At 38.9% G+C, this 20,008-nt stretch overlaps 2 protein-coding genes across 5 annotated transcripts in view; both read left to right on the top strand.

Moving 5' to 3' along the window:
* Positions 1–20,008, top strand: part of epha8 (eph receptor A8) — a 157,898-nt gene that overhangs the window by 50,569 nt on the left and 87,321 nt on the right. The window lies entirely within an intron of this gene.
* LOC120715925 lies at positions 5,990–12,751 on the top strand. The gene is made up of 8 exons (XM_040003213.1): positions 5,990–6,265; positions 7,136–7,429; positions 7,720–7,883; positions 7,990–8,086; positions 8,253–8,594; positions 9,283–9,433; positions 10,222–10,331; positions 10,438–12,751. Exons 1-8 carry the CDS (start codon positions 6,227–6,229, stop codon positions 10,765–10,767), a joined length of 1,527 nt encoding a protein of 508 aa, XP_039859147.1. The 5' UTR covers positions 5,990–6,226; the 3' UTR covers positions 10,768–12,751.

Below are 20,008 nucleotides of genomic sequence, written 5' to 3'. Positions count from 1 at the left end.
AACCTCTGTTTCCAGATTTAAAAGGGGGCATGTCAAGCTCTGTGTGAAATGGGCCTTTGGGTCCTCTCTTTCTAACCCTTCCTCCTGGCACTCTGCTTTAGCCAAGTGCTGGAAAAACTGATCAAACAGTGTTTTACATTACAAATGGATAACGACCCACAGCATGCTGCAAAAGCAACCCAAGAGTTTCTCACTGCAAGAAAATGTGATATTCATCATTTCCTTTAAGTCACCTGATGTTAACCCAACAGAGGATGCATCTTTTTATTGGAAGATAAAACTGAATGTAGGAAGACCTCTGCCAGAGGTTTCTTCCTGTTTAAAGGGAGCTTTTCCTCCCCACTTTTGCCAAGTGCTTGCTCACAGGCGGTCACGTGATTGTTGGAGTTTTCTCTTTGTTAATGTAGGCTCTTCAGTTTAAGATGTAAGCTTCACTGCTGCTGAATTGGTGCTGTGTGCAAATCAAATTGGATTGAATTTGGTTTAATTAAATCAGATGTTAGGAAGGGAGGTAAAGTTCAAACAGAAACCTACATGTACGTGTACACAACAAGCAGCAGTAGCTGGTGGCTGAAGGCGACCGTTATAATTCTGTCGGGTGGTTGCATGGTGGGTGACCTTGTGGTTCTGTGAACATTCTTAATACTTACAGATAAATACTAATAAAAAATAAACAGTAGTTACTTTAAGGTTTGCCTTGGAATCCGTTTGAACATGAACATCAAATTTTGTCTCCTGGAACAACTTTAAAAACGAAAATAAAAATAAAATTGTATAAACAAACCATTAAGACACAAAATGAAAACCACCTGACTGTGTTTCCTTTGTGGAGCTAAACAGCCTCTGGGGTACCGACACAGGACCTCTGGGGGTATCCTCCACTGTCTGGCAGGAGATCTCTTGAATCTTGTGAATTTCATGGCGTCTCTGTTCACTGTTTAGCTCAGGTGAAGATCTGGATAGTTTCAATTTCCTTCATCTGTCAGATGTTTTAATGTTGCAAAGGGTTGATGTATAAGGCAGATTGTTCTTACAAATTGGCTTAACTGACACTAAGTTCTTTACAGTCATTAAATGGAGATAGGATTTTTCATAACAAATATTAAATAACCTTATTATATAAGTAAGGCAGTAAATTAGTTAACAAGACTAAAGTTTTGCTTCTAGAAACACGGAGAGATGGAGGGAAATGATGGAGAGAGACAGCAAGAGGTGAGTAGAATATTTTAGCACTGTTACAGCCGGATTAAAATGTTCCCAGCAAAATAGCTGGGGAATGTCAGCTCGCACTTACTCTTCAATCGATGTGTGTGTGAGTGTGTGCGTGCATATGTGGGGATGCATTTGCACACGCACGTGTGTGTTGAGGGGTTATGTCTTTATTAGCACCCTGACCGCTCCCATTGCAAGTCTCGTTTAGATGACATCATGACAGATCACGTCTTCAACTCAAGGGGCTTCTTTCCATCCAATTTATTCAGGCAATGTTAGGACGCCTCTGGGCTGTCCCAGGAGCATCTTTCTCTGTTTTGCCTTCTCTCTCTCTCAAACACACACACACACACACACACACGCACACACACACACACACACACACACACACACACACACACACACACACACACACACACACACACACACACACACACACACAGACATTCGTTCAATCTCTAACACACTCTCTTGGAGCTTGTCAAATAGGGCAGGAAGACTTCATTATCCTCCAGTCCGGTCTATGTTGGCCATGACAGGTTCATCCGCCGGCCACCCCACAATCGATACAGCTGACAGTAGAGTGTCTGTGTGTAGGTGTGTGTGTGTGTCTGAGAGCGAGGCAGAGAGCGAGTGTGATTAACTTCAGCCAGGAAAGCCATGATGTGTATGAGCAAGTGATGAGCTGAAGTGTCAAAAACCAACACTCTGTTGCCATTACTTATTATTTCTCCTTTTCCTTGTGTTTGTTTTCTTCACACGCATGCACCACACATGCACATGAACACACACACACACACATTGCACATTGACATTTACATACTTGTTTTTCACAGCACCTTCCACTTGGTGACATGTGGCTGAGTAGAACAGCTGGGCAGTTTGCACCAACCATACATTTCTGTTTTAGTTTCTGTTTCTAGGATTCAATATTCAAACCCTGGCATAGAGCGGGATAGCATACACTGTCTCACTGTAGCTGGCTATATAATTGTTGTGGTAGTTGGAAAAAAGTACCCAGTAGGCACTTTTGAACTTTCCATAGTTATAACTTCTGGAGGAAATCCTTCCTGCCATTTACAGTTCAAAGTTCAACACCCTGTCTTTTATGAGGGTGCTCTAGCTCCTACACCAGAGTAGGTGCTCTCCAGCACAAGAAGAAAGCCTGTAGGAACCGGTAAACATGCATGCATTGGTGTAGTACATACAAGTGACTTGAAAGACCACTAGAGGTCTTTAAAGGATGCCCAAATGGGTCAGAGGTGTATAAAATAAAAAGCTACAAACCCTTAAACAATCTATAAGTGCATTTCAAGAATATTTATAATATATAAAATAAAATGAATATGCACAGTATTCTCAGCCTCATGGTTTCCTCTTGCAGACCGTGGTGATCCAATGACACGCAACGGTGCAACAGATGAAATGCTTTGTAACATGGCAGATGCAACATGCTACCTCGATTTCACTTAGTGCCATTTTTCCAGGGCTGACACCTAACTTTAGTGTTTAATATGAAATATGGATGAGCACAATGAATGGATGGATAATTACCTCTGCCAAAGGCATTCTTTTCTTGGTAATGTTTGCATGTCATTCAGTTTTGAATTAATTCTATTAATAATTTGTTAACAATCCATTAAAAATTTGGTTACATCCATCTTCAAAGTCAGATAGACGATTTATTGGTCAAAAACTGAGAAAAGCCCTACAGCTTAGAAAGTATGATTCTTACAAGTGTGGTGTGTATTCTCAACACATTGAAAGTGCCGTGTATAGATTTAAAATATCATTTTGCATTTGACCTCTGAACTCTCCTTCAAAGTTTGAGCTGAAGGTCAAAGTGATAATAATGATGTATAGAGATCATATGGAAAATACCCTCAGAAGTAAATACTGCCCAGAGACTGAGCTGCCTTGGAGGAGGTTTACTCTTGTTACAAAATACAACCATCAAAAGAAGATGACCTCACAGAGGTAGATGATGCGCACCCTTCTTTTATAGTAGAAGGAGATGCCCTCTTTTGCTCTCTTACCCACATCAGCAAATCTAGAAGAAAAGAAATGAAGTAACCCTTCTCTGAACCTGTTGAGGGATTTTGATTTAGATGGCCAATACGTGTTTGACACTCAATAGGTATATTTTTTATTTTTTTCCGAGGTTCCTTTAAAATCCGACGATCTGTTGCACTGAATCCTTTTAATTGATCTTTTATTTACCTATCAGTGCTTTTCATGTTTAAACACTGGTACTTGGTGGTACTATAATGTGGTATAATAAAATGTTTGAACAGAACACAATCTGGATAATGCCCTCCTCTCCATCCTCATACAGTGTCATCTGTACTGTCACAGAAGTACAAGTGCTAACAATGTCTGTGAAGGTTCTCAGTCATTCAGTTCGATTCAATTTTATTTATACAGCGCCAAATCACAACAACAGTCACCTCAAAGCTCTTTATATTGTAAGATAGACCCTGCAATAATACATTTGGAGAAAAACCCAACAGTCATATGACCTTCTATGAGCAAGCACTTTGGCGACAGTGGGAAGGAAAAACTCCCTTATAACAGGAAAAAACCTCCAGGCTCAGGAAGGGGCGGCCATCTGCTGCGACCAAATAATTTAGAAGAGCCAGGGACATCCCCTCTGCCAGGTCACACCCTGTACGTATCTTCTTGTATACACACCAAATGTACTAGAGTATTAGCTTTTTCTGTTTAAGTAACAGGGAATGCTAGCAGACTCAAAGTGTAGCGTAAACGTGTAATCCAACCGTCAGTGCTCTTGCCTTGTCTTGTGAGTTTACAGCTGTTCCAGAGGTTTTCCTGAAGCTGAATTGGTTAACATTAAAATAGAGAGAAAAGTTAAAATGAGCACTAACTCATAACACTAACTGTTTTTTCACCAGAGTCTAATTGAAGCTTCTTAAGCAGGACAAGATGCAATTTAAAGTTTTGAGGGCAGAAGAGGAAAGTTGTATAAGAGCTGGTGCCAATGCAATAAAACAGAAACACTACCATACATAGCCAGCAGTGTCACTGACATAGCTTTATCTTTTATTCCCATTCATTTGATCAAAAAATCGACTAAAAGTGAAAATCTGTTCTTAAAATGTTAATTAAACTTTTAATGATTGCAACTCATTTAACCACATTTTAATCATAATAATAAGTAAATCAATTGGTAATTCAAGTTATTAAGCTCCTGCTTATTTATATTGAAACAGGAAAAGGCTTCTCATAAAAAATGTATTTCACTGTACTGTGTTATGACTTAATTGATGATATTACAGTTAAATTAGTTTAGAATTGCTTTTCTCAATGAGAAAACTAACCCTCTGGGTGCTTTTCTGCTGCCATCAGCAGGACTATTCTCCAGGCCTGATTGCATACTTCCTTAAGACACCTTTAGCTTGTCTTTGAACTATCTCTGCTACCCTCTCGATGACCATCCGCTACAGTGTAATTGGCTCGACAACCTCCCACGAGACAGTAGCATCCTACAATTCAGCAAAACTGCTGCTGGATGGTGGTGGAGCTAACTCACCTCTGCAGCAGCTCTTTGGAAATATTTCTCTTAATAAAGATGTCAGGTGAAGGCAATGATGTTCCACAGGTGCTGGATCACTGGTAAAGACCCTCTCGTGGTTTGAATGCCCAGGTGTTTGAGTAGCTCAGGCTCCCCAGGATGCCACCATTGTGTTGCTGGCTTTAACAGGTGCAGCAGGGATCATCTGTTCAGAGTGAAATGATCTGAGATGCTCTTGAGTCAAAGCATTCTCCCTCTGAAGCATTTTATTGTCTTAAGATGCCTGTAAACTGTTACACCAGTGGAAGCTTAATTTTTTCTTTCTTTTTGCTTTAGTTCGTGTTTTCTAGACAGAAAACACGTTGCTAGCATACCTAAACCCATTTAATGCATTAAAATAACTTAAAAAAAGAAGTTGGGTTTTCTTTCAGCCACAGTTTTTAGAAAGTAGAAGCTGGTACCTTCTTAATGAAGTCTCAAACATTCAATTTAACCTTACCCTAAGTGAAAGGTTTTTCCATTTGGGTGTCCTTTTCTATGAAATTAGATGCATGTTAACCTAACCCAAAGCCTGCCCATACCCCTAAGGCTGGCCTTAAATGGAGTGCCAATGAACCTGGTGGAAGATGAGTTTGTTGTGCAATGTATTCAGGAAATACCTTTTGGAGTCATATCGACTAACAGTCAAAATTTTTATCCACCCATTTGCTTCCGCTTATCCTTTTCAGGGTTGTGGGGGGCGCTGGAGCCTATCCCAGCTGTCATAGGGCGAGAGGCGGGGTACACCCTGGACAGGTCGCCAGTCCGTTGCAGGGCCAACAGACACACTCTTAGAAAGGATGTGTTAAAAAATGACACAAAAAATGTGTTGTTACACTATTAACACATTTTGTGTGAATTTTAACATAACATGTGTAAGAAAATGTGTAAACATTGAAAAAATGTGTAAAAAGCTTAACACACTTGATGTGTTGCACAGTTTAGCACATTTTGTGTGTTATTTTCAAAATCTAACAACAGGACCTAAAATTAGCAGCTCAGTTATTTGATGTGTTTAGTGAAATAAATTGTAATGTATTATAACAATATTAACTGAATAAATAAATGTTTAGTTATTGTTTGTTTTCCATAACCCTTTCCTCATTACTTTCAACAAATAAAACATTTTATAATGTAATGTGGAGCAAGGTGTGTATGGTGTACTAAAATTCTGAAAGAAGATAATTTGTTTTATTTCTCAATATGTATGGCATACCAATTGATGGCCATGGTTATACTATAACCATAAGTATCGACACAGAACAGGCTTAATTTTGACCGTAACATGTGAACTAGGGCAATACAATTGAAGTAAAAGTAGGAAATTAAATGAGTAAGAATACACATGCTGAAAATTGAAACAAATTCTGCCCAGCAACATGACATACCAGCGGCGGGAAGGGGGCGCTATCTTTTCGCGCCACTGAGACAAAGGAGACAAAGATGGAGGTTACGTTGCCTACTATGTTGTCAGACCTTACAGTAAGTATCATTTACCAGTTTATCTTAATGTACTGAAAATATGTCGGGTTTCTGGAAGAATGTGAAACTTTGAATTTATATAAAATATAGGAGTTATATAGGAGTTTTGAGTTTAAGCGCTGTTAATTACTGCTTAACTATACCTAGCTAACCTTAATGTAACAGTCTTGCTAACATATCCTACTCTTAATTTTAGTACTAGTTCTTGGCTTTAGTGCCATACTTCATTAGAGTTAATGTGTTTTTGGTAGTGATTTTATGTATTACTTTACTCATGTATTTATCTATTTACTTTATTTATGTATTAGAGTAGTCAGAAATTGCTCTTAGAACCAGTGTGGTAGTTGGCTAGCGGCTCCGACAGGCATTCTGGTGTCTATGAGCAACGCCAGAGTCAGCACCTAACATTTGCAGTGTTGTGTAAAATGACAATATTGTCGTTAGCTCTGAATATAGCAAATGTAGTTATCACCGCGACCATTCGTTTGCTAGCACAGAATAGGAATTTAAGACTGAGTAACTTTAGTTTGATGTCGCCCCTCTGTCTTCTGTTATCACACTTAATAGACTACATTTAGTAGTGTTGTGATAAATATTTGTTATAATTACTTATCACTGGTTAACATGAAATATACCTCACATTGACAGAGATAATTATTTTTTAAGCAGTTAAAGCAGTTTTTGCATTTAGTATGATTAACTAAAGGCTTTTTTAAGGCTTTTTGCTGGAAATATGCTCTGATATAGTTTCTTTTTTATGCAGACCTTATGAGGAAGTAATAGTCAGTGTTATTTAAAAAAAAAAAAAACAGCAGCAACTTGACCATGCAAATTATCTTACTTATTTAGCCATGTGTTTCTTTTTTTCAGCAGGCATATGACAACTTAGAATCTGTCAAAGTCCTTGTAACCACTTTTATAGATGAGAAAGAGATTTGTAAAAAAATTCTTCATGTCAGCAGTGCCAAAGACATCATAGGTCAAAGCCAAGCTCAGCACATGGGCTGTGTGCTTGATAGGTTGCTAAAGTATAACACTGATTTCATGGAATATATTGATGTTGACAATGAGGTAGACGTTAAGGACTTTGATAGATTCCATATCTTCCTGTCAGCCAGAGGGCCACCAATGGAAACCTCTCTTGGGGAGATTAGACAAAATCAGGTACACTTTGCATTTCTTCAGTTTCCTAAGTCATAAAATGTGTTTTAACAGTTATTAACTATTAGTCAGGATCAGATCTATTCACCAAGTAGCAACTAGAAGATAAAATCAATTTAATTATTATTCAGAATTTCTTTTAGTCATTGCGTTATAATCACGGTAATTAAGAAACCGCCTTCTTCTGCTGCAGCTTTTTGAGTAAACTCATGCTTCTATGCTCTGTGGAAATTTGCTGTCATGACTTTGAAGATTATTGCAGAGAGGTAAAGTGTCTGGTGTTGCCTTTACAGTCTACCATTACCACAGAAGAACAAAGTCAACCCCTGAGGTCACTACTCAAGAGGAAAGCCCCACAGATTCTTAAGGAGTATGAAACTACAGGTACCCTGTCAGTGCCATCGAGGAAGCTTCTTGTGAAGACTTGCATTGGGGATTTGGTGGAGAGGTGTGGTTAGTAAGTATAGCACCTTACTGCACTTTGTTAAAATTTTGCAATGAATGTTTTTCTTTAAAAATGTTGAAGTGCACAGGAGTAAAAAAAGGTTACCTTTATTTTCCAGTTACCCTCTTAGTGCAGAGAAGTTGACTGTAGCAAAAAGCATCATCACCACTTTTCCATCCCTGAGTGTCCGAGTGGCAGGACAGGGGGAAGGATTTGTAAGTAAATTTAGCATTTTAATAATGTAAATTCCACTACATACTTGCACTTGTTCCCACTTACTGTGTATCTTTTAACCTTTATCTCATTATTTATTAGAGCTTTTTTTTTCTCAGTTAAAATTGCTCAGCTGTTACCCATATACCTCTGTCCTTTCTTCCTCAGGAGCATTATTATGATCCAGTCTCTCATTGTGGATTCCTAGAGACTAAACTGCGCAACCTTAGACGGAATCTCGACCAGGGGCAGAGACGTTATAAGAAGCGAAAAGTGACCAATGACTGTGGTGAAGACAAGAAGCTCAGGCAAGAGGATGGGAATACCAGCAGCACAGATGAGTGGGTCACCCTGATCAAAAGATTGCGGCCCTCAGCTGAGAACCTTCCAACTATCATGTCAGGCATGGAGGAAACATACACCAGTCGCAGAGCCTGGATTAGCAAGGACTCCCCCACTGCTGCTGAAATATTCAGAGAGTACCCACGGTTTTTGGACCTGCCAAGTCTGGTAAGTTGCTTGGTTCCCTGGTAATGGTTTATGTACTCCTTCTCCACTCAGTTGTGTATTGCATACAAAGTATGTAACAGGAGTGGATACATTTGGAGGTATGTTTATGAGCTCCTAGTGAATATTTTGAAAGTTTTATAATTTCAGAGTTGGATCTTTATTCACTGGGCTTTTATTACAATGAGCATCACGTTTCAAATGATCCAAAATCTTAGTTGTGCCACCAAATGACTATCTAATAGTAGGGTCATCAAATGACAATGCAGAAGGTGCTGCTCGTGGAACTGAAAAAGCGACAAAAAGATCGCCTGAATTTGTACGAAACTCTGCTTTCAGCAGCACTATTTTCAGCAAAAAAGCTCTACAGGACAAACCGCAGACAGACAAAATAAGAAATTGGCTGCTAGAAAGTTGAACATCAGCTAAAAAGTCCTAATTTTTTTCTCAGGGTCTGATGGGACCCAAATCATAGCTAAAATTAAGGAATAATAGAGTTGTATTCAAATACCACTCCAAGTAAATTGTTGTTTCGCTGTGTAGCTAAGCTTGATGTGGAAGTGGGTAACAGAAATGTGATACTGTAAGGTTTGATTTTAGCCATACAGCTACCAAATGGGCAGAATGTACTTTTAATTTCATGTATTTAATGCTTAATTGTAAACTTAAACACTTTTTTTCTCTCCATTAGCTGGACTTGGAGTTTGGCAAGCTTACCGGAGGAAAGGCGGACCTCTTTTTACGAAAATGGGAAGCCAGTATCATTCCGAAACTCAAATCAGTAGCTGCCCTGGAAACAAGAATGTCCTCTCTGTTGAAAGATTTTGAAGAGAAGACTGAAGGTATTTTTCCATCCCCCCCTTCCCCTTCGCCGCCTCACGTTTACTATTAGAAAGTAAGAAAAAGAGGATGATCAAATTAATAGTTCTGTTTACTGTCTTTAGATGACAAGTAAGTGAATGTTAAAGGCTGAATAGAAAAACTATACAAGAAGGGGTTATATTTTTAAATTTTGTTGTTCTTTTTTAAAGAAATTGTTAGATGCCACCCTTTGGTAAATGGATTGAAATATGTCTATGTTTACTGATGGTGGAGAATGAGGTCTATGGAGATGGTTGTAAGGAGAATTTAAATTATGTGGCCTTGGGCAACCTTATTAGCTGCACATATAAGCCAAATGAGGTGCCTTAAGCCTCTGCATTTCTGATTTCATCTATTCACAAAAGAAAAAGTCATTTTTGATGTACATCTCATAATTCATTAAATAACACATTTCTGTATTTTGAATACAGAAATGCATGTTCTCCCCGTGTTTGCGTGGGTTCTCTCCGGGTACTCCGGCTTCCTCCCACTGTCCAAAGACATGCACTTAGTTGGGATAGGTTAATTGGTTAATCCAAATTGCCCATAGGTGTGAATGTGCGACTGAATGTGAGTGCGAATGGTTGTCTGTCTCTGTGTGTTGGCCCTGCGACAGACTAGCGACCTGTCCAGGGTGTACCCCGCCTCTCGCCCTATGACAGCTGGGATAGGCTCCAGCGCCCCCCCGCGACCCTGAACAGGATAAGCGGACGCGAATGGATGGATGGATGTATTTTGAATAATTTTACATCTTGCTTTTCTTTGTTAGATGAGGCTTGTTACACTGCCCTTGTGGTGTTAACACACCTGCTCCCACCAGTTGGTGCCAGTCGTTGCAGCCTTAAATCAGCTATAACGCACTTGGTTGATTTTGCACTGGTATGTATTCTGTACAGTTCTCATGGTATTTACCTGAGGAAAGCATTTGTCAACACCTCACTGAAGACTTCTCTAAAAATCTGTCTTTATCTTCCCCATCTCCAAGCCTGGAACAAGTATTGCATCGCTTTGCAGTGATCCTGAAGCATCATCCACAACACACCAACCCCAGCTGATATGCATCGGTGATCTAAAGAGTGCAACCAGGCAGTACATCATTGTTGCTAAGAATGACAAAGTAACCATTCCTCTGAATGATGGCCTGACGTGTGCTGTGGATAAGCTTTTCAAACTGTACTGGGTATGTAACTTGTCCTATCCAGCACCGCTTGGCTCCGTCTTCACCTTCTTTGAGTTTGTCTATGACCTGCCGCTGTCCACCCAAAGGAAAACCAAAGTACTGGAGCTGATTGCACAGATTAAAGCATGCAAGTAAAATGTTCACCTGTCCAAAATGTAGAGAGTCTCTGTTCACAGAGGTGAGAAACCTCATTTGGCATCTTCGTCAAATACACTGCTTATCAGATGGACAAAACTTGAAAATTATATGTAGCCAAGATGGCTGCCCAAGGACGTATTATAACTTAAATTCATTTTCAAAGCACCTGCATAGATCTCATTCTACTTCATCTTCAATGGATGCTGACTCAGTTCAACCTTCTTACCAAGGAGAGACATCAAACAGTTCAGTTGAAACTGATGATCTAGTTCCTGATGTTTTGGAGATACCCAGTGATGTAGCAGGTGCAGTATCAAAGTTAAAAAACTATACTGATCTTGGTGAATGTGCTGCTTCTTTTATGGCACAGATGTATGCATCATCAAATATTACCTTAACAGATGTTACAAGAAGTGTAAACTGTACAAAGGAGTTACTTGAGAAAACTGTAGACTGTTTGCAACAGTCAACTGCTGCTTTGTTGAGTAGCTTGGATGTACCACAAGACAGCGAGGCTGTTCAAGCATTAATGAAGGAGTTTGAAAGTGCTAAAAACATATTTGAAGATGTAGACACGAAATACAAAATGAACAAATACTTCACTGAGAAGTTTTCCCTTGTTAAACCACAGGAAATCTTTCTGGGTCACAGGTCAGATACTGTAAGAAAAGATGGTCAGATGAAACAGGTTTTGGCAGCAGATACATGCCAGTATGTATCAGTCATTGAAACGCTCAAGTTTTTATTCCAACATGTGGACATTCAGGACTTCTTTGTTCAGAATAAGAAGAACACTGATGCCAAAATGCGTGATTACTGTGATGGCTCTCACTTTTCCTCACACCCATTGTTTAAAATGTACCCTGATGCTCTTCAAATACAACTTTACTTTGATGACTTTGAAACATCAAATCCTTTAGGTTCCAAGACAAAAATACATAAGCTAGGAGCTGTGTATTTTACCTTGAAGAATTTGCCACCAGAGTGGAATTCCTCACTTGCTAATATTCACCTGTGTCTTTTGTTTAACTCAATTGACAGAGAGGTATATGGATTTGACAAGATTTTGAAACCACTTCTTGATGACTTGAGATTTCTTGAAAATTCTGGTCTAATTGTGGATTTAAAAGGTCATAGCCATCAACTATATGGTACAGTTTGTGTGTTAACAGCAGATAATTTGGCAATTCATTCACTTTGTGGCTACCTTGAAAGTTTCTCTGCAAACAAATTCTGTCAGTTTTGCATGATTGACAAAGCAGATGCACAGTTGATATATGATGAAGACAAAGTTGAGTTGCGCACCAAAGACAGTTATCAGGAACATGTCAGCTTAAACGAACCAAGCAAAACTGGTGTGAAAGAGGACTCCTGTCTGAATAACCTTAAGTATTTTCATGTAACACAAAACATAAGTGTTGATATCATGCATGATGTACTTGAAGGTGTAGCCCCTTTAGAGGTTAAGCTAATGCTTCGCCATTTCATTTATGAGGAGAAGTTGTTGACTTTGGAACAGCTAAATGAGAGGATTTCCAGTTTTCAATATGGATATGGAGACATTAAAAACAAGCCAAGTGTTATAATGAACTTGAGAAACAGTGAGAGTGCATTAAAACAGACAGCATCTCAAATGTGGTGCCTTTTACTGGTCTTGCCCTTTTTGTTGGGAGATTGTGTAGACCGAAAAAGTCAACATTGGCATTTATTGATTTTACTGAGAGAGATATGCAGTATCATCTTTGCACCAGTCGTTACAAGGGGACTTGCAGTATTCCTAAAAGAACTGATAATAGAGCACCATACTCTTTTCAAACAGCTGTATGCCACAAATCTTATTCCGAAACATCATTTTATGATACATTATCCAAGGATGATGGTTTTGTTTGGACCTCTGTCTAAACTTTGGTGTATGCGATTTGAAGCCAAGCACAATCCATTTAAAAGACTCGCACATTCAGTTTGTAACTTCAAAAATGTGTCAAAAACATTGGCTTTTAAACATCAGGTTCAACACATGTATCACTATAAGCATAGTGATAATCTAGCTAAGAAAATGGATGTGCCCAATGCCTATCTAGTTAGTGTGGGGTCACTGAAAAAAGCAGATGTCTTGTTAGACAACTTGAGATTAACCCTTGAACAAGACCTTTCTCTGACTAGTACTGTTTTTGTGTCACACAGTATTGATGTATACGGCCAGACTTATAGAACTGGTTCTGTACTGACATTAAGAAGAGACTTTAGAGAAGAGCCTTTGTTTGGTGAAGTCATTCATATCTTGCCACAGTCAGTTAATGAGTCTGTTTTCGTGTTTGTGAGGATTCTGAAAGTCAGCTTCTTCGATGACCATTTTTATGCCTATGCAGTGGAAAGGTCAGACGAATATGAACTGATTACATTGGCTGACATTTTTGATTTTCGGCCTTTATATATAGTGACAAGCTTTGATGCTAATAAGCTGTATTTAAACCCAAGGTACAAAATTGTATAACCTGGATGCTATATTTGCCAAAATGTAAATATATTTTTCTGTTTGCATGCAACTGCACATTTGTTGAATGTTGACAATTTGTTGAAGATGACAACTGTTACCTTTAAAAAAAGTTAATTCATGTATTGTCTGGACATGATTATATGAGAACATATATATATTTGACATTTTAATGATCTAGAAAGTTAGAAAGTTAGTCAGATATTAATTTTGTTTGATTTTGTCGAGTAAAAATTGTAATATAGCTTTGGCTAAAATTGAATTTAATACATTTTAATTGAAAAGATTCTGAAAACTTGTTTATTCAGTTTGTAATAATTTATAATATGCTAAGTAACAAATGGAATTCAATAAATGTATAATATATACTATCTTTTTTCTCCTTTTTTTTAAAAAGAAAAATGAAATGCACACATTTTAACACATCTTTGTGTCAAAATAACGCATCCTTGTGTTGACTTTTTTTAACACAGAAGATGTGTTAAAGGAGCAGACACATTAATTGTGTTAAAACTGACACATCATGTGTTGTCCCTGAGCTGATGCAGCACATGTGTTAAAATTTAACACATGATGTGTCAATTTTAACACATCCTTTCTAAGAGTGCAGAGACAGACAGCCACTCGCACTCACACTCACTCCCGCATCCACAGAAAGACCCCGGCCTGATGGTGGAATTGAACTCAGGACCTTCTTGCTGTGAGGCAACAGTGCTGCCCCCAAACTTTTATAAGACCCCAATTTTTCCAGTTATTTATTGCAATTCAAGTCATTCAAGTCCAATGAATAGCTTGAAATGGTACAAATGTAACGGGTGAACTGACAGAGGTTAAAGAAAGGTAAGGTTACCAAAAAATAATGTACATTTCAGAATTATACAAAAAGACCTTTTTCAGGAAACACAAAATGGGTAAAAATTTAAAGCTGTTCTGCAGCAATAGCGTTTGATCAAGCCTTGAAGCTACTAATTCCTACAGGTGTTCCAAATTTTCTGGATTACTTACAACCTCCTCTGTCTGCATAAAAGCAGTGTTGGAACACACTGTGGTACCATACCCTCATGAGCATCAGTTGAACAGTACTGTACTGCAGAAAGTAGTGTGTTGCTACAAAAATGGTGAGAAAAAGGCAATTAACAATAGAAGAGACACGGACCATCATAATACTTAAAAATGTAGGTCTTTCCTACAGAGAAATTGCAAAGAAAGTCAAGGTGTCAGTGAGTACAGTTTCCCTCACCATCAAAAGGCATTCAGAAACAAGCTCTGACAGGAAGATCTGGCAGACCCAAAGCCACAACTGAATCAGAGGACAAGTTTCTGAGACTTAGCAGCTTCCATGATAGGCGACAGGACAACAGCTTCAAGCACAGCTTAATAGTGGTCGTAGTAGCAAGTCTCAGTTTCAACTGTGAAGAGAAGACTTCGAGCTGCAGGTTTGACAGGATGAGTTGTAGCAAGAAGGCCAGATGTCAGAGTAAGACAAAGAGGCTTGCCTGGGCCATGAAACACTGCGATTGGACTACTGAAGACTGGAAGATGGTATCATGGACAGATGAATCAAACTTTTAAATCTTCGGTTCGTCACACAGGATCGTTGTAAGGCGTCGAGTTGGCGAAAGGATGATTCCACAGTGTGTGGCATCATCACCATCAGGAAGTGTGATTGTCTGGGGCTGTTTTGCTGGATCCAGGGTCGGTGACTTGTGCAGAGTGAGGCACGCTGAACCAAAACGGCTACCTCAGCGTTTTGCAGCACCATGCAGTACCCTCTGGTATGTGCGTCTAGTTTGTCAGGGGTTCATCCTACAGCAAGATAATGACCCAAATATGGGTTCAAGCCCGTCAGATTACCTTTGATGAGTCAGATGTTTAAAATACATTTTGGTCTATAAATTGATTTCATGATTTCTTTTTTAACTCCAGTTACTTATTCGTACTATGCTTTAATTTCATAGTGCAATCAGGCATTAAACTGCATGATTTTCAGTGAAAAAAATGAAAAATTGGGGTGTTCTAAAACTTTCGACTGGTCATGTATGTTGCAATGGTTTTCCAAGTCCTTCAGCAGTTTCTGAACATGTATGAGGCATTTTTGATAGCTTTAAAAATGCTAACTGTTGGAAGAAATCATCTTGACTGTTCCAGTGAAACTCACTCTCTGACAAGCTACACAAATATGGATTTTCTGTACTGTATTATCTCAATTTTCACTTGAGAAAAAGTAAACCAGTAGCTGCTCTTTTAGTCTGTGATTGACCCTGTGATATCGAAGTTGTCATCATTGATGACCCTGACCAGAAGCAGAACCCTATCCCTAACCCTGTTTGATTTTCTCTCACATGTTGCCATTAAATAATAATTCTAACTGATACACAACAAAAACTATTCAAATAAAAATATTCTCTTTAGTCTTTCTCTAAAATGTGTTAGGGTTAGCGTTACCCTCTGACCTGGAAAACAGAACATATAAAACATTCTTCTCACAAACACATGTTGGATTCTTCCCTCGTTAGCATAGAAAGGATGAAAAGGAGCTAATATAACTGCTCTGTTTTATTTAAGAATTTGTTCACTGTGATATTCTTTTTCTAAGTTCATTAGTAATAAATGTGATTTATCTTTAGCTTTAAAAAAAAGGCTTTTTGAGAAAATGATAATAATTTTAATACTAACAAAAACTAATAGTTGCTCATTCTAAAATCTAATGTATTTATCCACTTATTGGAGGCCTGTCTAGCTCATAAGTTCCCCTTATTACCCAGGCGCTGTTTGCCAAAACATTATTCTCACACAGTGTTTTGCTCCTGGTCAGCTGGCTTGAAGATTAATTTTGCTTTATTAACATTTATTTCTTGTTTGTATAGAACAAACAATAAATGAGTTTGGAAGGATGAGAAATATGAAAATGTATGCGCAGACAAATCCAGATACATCTCCGGGCGTGGCTGGTCTGGCAATCTGGCATTCCCGGCATTTGCCCAGAGGGCTGATGCACTTGTGGGCCGAAGGGTCAATCTAATTACACAGACAGGTTCCGTTTAAGAGATTTTTTTAATACAACAGGTCTGGCAGTAACTAGGCCTGGGTGTGGCAAATAAAACTGAACTCAGGGTATTTTTGTCTAATGTTAAAATTTGTCTGAGCTGAAACATTTAGGTGTGACAAATATGCAAAAGCACTTTGTGAAACAGATATCATCAAAGATGGAACTGTTCTCCTGCTGGCTGCAGCAGTGAACTGAGACCATAAGCTGACACTGCCGTGGACCTCTGTCGTGGACCTCTGTCGTGGACGCTGCCACTGTAGATACTTTTTTCATACATTCTTTGGAAAAACGATTGTGTAACAAATTCACGTTTGTTTGAATATTTTTGCACACAGCTGCGCACACAATCTGGTAAAAATTGCATCTCAGAATAGATATTAATAGCAATTAGACCATTTCCCCTACTGATCCCAGACCAGTGCAATTAAGACTCCTATTCCAGAAAGGTTATCGCTGTCAAAGAGCCCACAGACACCCACACCCACACACACGCACACACATAGATGCGCACACAGGAGTTATTAAGTCTGTTATGGTTGTGTGGCCGATAGTATGAGAAGCAGAAAGGTGCGGGGCAGAACCTGATATTTCCACTGAGTTAATATTCAGACCTGTTACTTCACATAGAGCCCAGCATTAAGCCTGGAAATGCCACCAATGAGCTTCCACATACACATACATGCTCCCACACACGCATACACACACAGTATTAGCCAGCCGGCAGACTCCACTTATTCTTAGTCTTCAGCATCTCTTTTTGTTTCCCCTCCCTCTGCCATTCTTTGGCTGTCCATAGCTCCATCAAATATACTAATCTGAAATTAGATCTCTCAAGGAAGACACCATTCATCAGATGTGTCTCCTTTGTCTTTTCTTTTTTTTTTTTTCATTTCTCTTCTGAAAACTTGTGTCTGCTTTAATGCAGGTTGTGGAGTGGGGTAAAATATTATTAGTATAGTCTGGCCGTTAAGTGCAGAAGTCTGACAGATAGTGTGTTAGTATTTTACACAGGGCATGGCAATAATCTGTGGATTTTAGTAGCCAGTAAAGATGTGCAATCCAGTTTAGTACAGCAAAGCAACACATTGTTCCATTATCCAACTTTTGCAGTAAAAATGGAACAAGCTAACACATTGTCTAAATATTGAACACAGTTAATAACTGTCATGCAGACATATATATGACACTTCTGAACAGTCATGGCTCACAGGCACAACTGCCAGAGTGCACAGAGCTGCTCACTATTTCCAGCAGTTGCATCACAGGATCTTCATTAGTTACACAGCTCATACTGCTAATTGTACACATTATATTTGTTGCTGCTGGCTCCCTTCTTAATGCCCAAATGTTCCCTCATTACTAAACAGATTTATGAATCTATAATTTATGAATCTATACTTTTGACCCTGTGTGGATTAGAGAAAATCCAAAGTAAATGAAAACGTGTGCCCCCGATTCTTGTTTTCTAAAGTGATTTAAGATGTATGCTGTACAATCAGTCCCCCGGGGAAAAAGAACAGTTTCAAGAAATGATTAAAGCCCCAAATTGTATGTAACCTTCTGACCACAACTGTATGGTGCTGCCAAAAAAAGCTGATTACAGCGACTGCCAAAAGGTTGGATGTAAAACACCAACTTGCCTGTAAACACTTTCTAACTACTCTCCAAGTCGTATTGAAAATGTGAAAAGTCAACTCTTTCTCTTCATCTTCTTACAGCTGCTCCCTTTAGGTGTTACCTTAGCAGGTCATCTGCCTTTACACACCCTCATCTGTCACACCAGAGGAGGGTGCTTGCATGTCGTCTGTCATGACATTTTTCAGAAAAACGTCCGTTGTCTTTCTCTTTTCCTGCAACATTCAACATCCTTTGTCCAATAATATCCACAATCTCGTCTCTGCACATGTCCAAACCATCCTGCCTTTGCTTCTCTAACTTTGTCTCCAAACCTGTGCTGTTCCTCTGATGTACTAATTTCTTAACTTGTCCATGCTGTCACAAATCCCCCCTGAAACTCCTCCCTCTCCACCTCTCTGCACTGTCTTCTTCACTTCTCATGTGCACATTTGAACTCATCAGCTTTTATTAGCTCTGCTCCTTGCTCCTCGCTGTTATACCTGTCTCTCTCTCTCATTCACACACGTTCTGTCTCGCTGCTGCAGACGTTCATTCCTCTCCCTTCCAACTGCAAAAAGTGTGACACAAATTTGAAATGAAGACCAGTGTAAAAGATGAAGCCACAACTTTTACTCTGAAGGCAGATGCTCTGTGTTTATGGTTCACATTGCACTACAGCTTGGTGAGTGAATCGGGAGAGTTTGCAGACATTCATGCAAACTAAGGGGAACTGCAGCAATTTCCTAGTTAATAAAGTTCCGTTAGATTTTCTGCTTTTTAGCTAAATTGTCTGTTTCATATAATTGGGAAAAATCCAGTTCAGCCACCCACCTACATTAAAAATTCATTCAATTCATTGTAACAGCTGCCACATTAGTGTCAATCAAGGTGTTCATGATTTGCTATTACTGTTTATTTTGATTATGTTTTTGCAGATTATACAGGATTAGTCAAAACTACAAATGCAATATAAGGGTGAACAGGGCATCTGAGGTTATTTCATTGTAACCACATGGATGGAGGTCTATGTAAATAAACATGGGCTTGGAGGAAAATACAAATAAGGACAAAAAGAGGGGACATACTGATAGGTTACAGTGAGAAACAGAACTTGTGTCATTTTTGCCTCAGTCTTCTTTTTATTTTTCATTAAGACGTCGATCAGTTCAACAACACTTTGTTTGCTTGTGTGGTCTGAAGCCTGGAGCATACTTGGTTGGAAACTTGTATGAGATGTGGAAACTGAGCAGGACGTATTATTCATCAGCACAGCAGACTCCTTGCGACAGCATGTGTGTTTATGCTACAGTCATGAGCACACAATAACCCCTCCTTTCAACTCCTTTCCTCTCTACATATCTGTGAGTCAGCCTTTGATTCTCTCTGTTATCTTTTTCAGCATCCATTCTCTTTCATATCACACATTATGAATAGACTGATATAGATTTCATGGTACAGGACGTCCAACTTCTGTGAGAATAGACCCGCAAGATGTAGACGGCAGCTTAGAAACGACTGCTTTAACAAACGCTTTTATTCTGCTTAACAACAGCTTCTCTGATCTCCCGGCCACTTAGATGGCAGCTTCTTTGGAAACAGTAAATGGACGGAGACAAACAAAAGAAATTGAGATTAAAGAGAGAAAGGGAGTGTAAAGAATTGGATAAATCAAAGAATGTGGATCAGGGAAGAAATAATTGCCGCAGAGTTAGCAGAGGCTGAGCTGTTTGACTGCGTGACCCCATGACATCCTGATTGGAAACACAATTAGCAATAAATAAGGAGAAGTTATCACCAGCCTGGATTTTTTTTATCACTTTGTCTTTGCTTGTTATTTTTCCTAATGAAGAAGTGATATATCAGTCATGTTATCTGTCCTTTCAGGGCATGTTTTGGAGATCGGTGGACTGAGGTACAGACAGTCGGTGGTTTATCAAGCACTCTGCCTTATCGCTTCTTCTGTTTACTGTTGTACCAAACTGTTTATCAGTGTTGGTATAGTTACTCAAGAAAAGTAATGGATTACACATTACTCATTACTTTTCTCTAAATAATACAACACATTACTCACCAGAAAA

Source organism: Simochromis diagramma, unplaced genomic scaffold (genome assembly GCF_900408965.1).
Source record: "Simochromis diagramma unplaced genomic scaffold, fSimDia1.1 OVJJ01000646.1, whole genome shotgun sequence".
NCBI classification, from domain to species: Eukaryota; Metazoa; Chordata; class Actinopteri; order Cichliformes; family Cichlidae; genus Simochromis; species Simochromis diagramma.
The sequence above is the reverse complement of the archived record's forward strand: the minus strand, read 5'-3'. Positions and strand labels throughout refer to the sequence as shown.

Coding starts and splice junctions, on each gene's coding strand:
- LOC120715925 (XM_040003213.1), top strand. CDS start 6,227: ATGGAGGTTACGTTGCCTACTATGTTGTCAGACCTTACA. Junction 7,430..7,719: donor GGGAGATTAGACAAAATCAG/GTACACTTTGCA, acceptor TTGCCTTTACAG/TCTACCATTACCACAGAAGA. Junction 8,087..8,252: donor CAGGACAGGGGGAAGGATTT/GTAAGTAAATTT, acceptor TTTCTTCCTCAG/GAGCATTATTATGATCCAGT.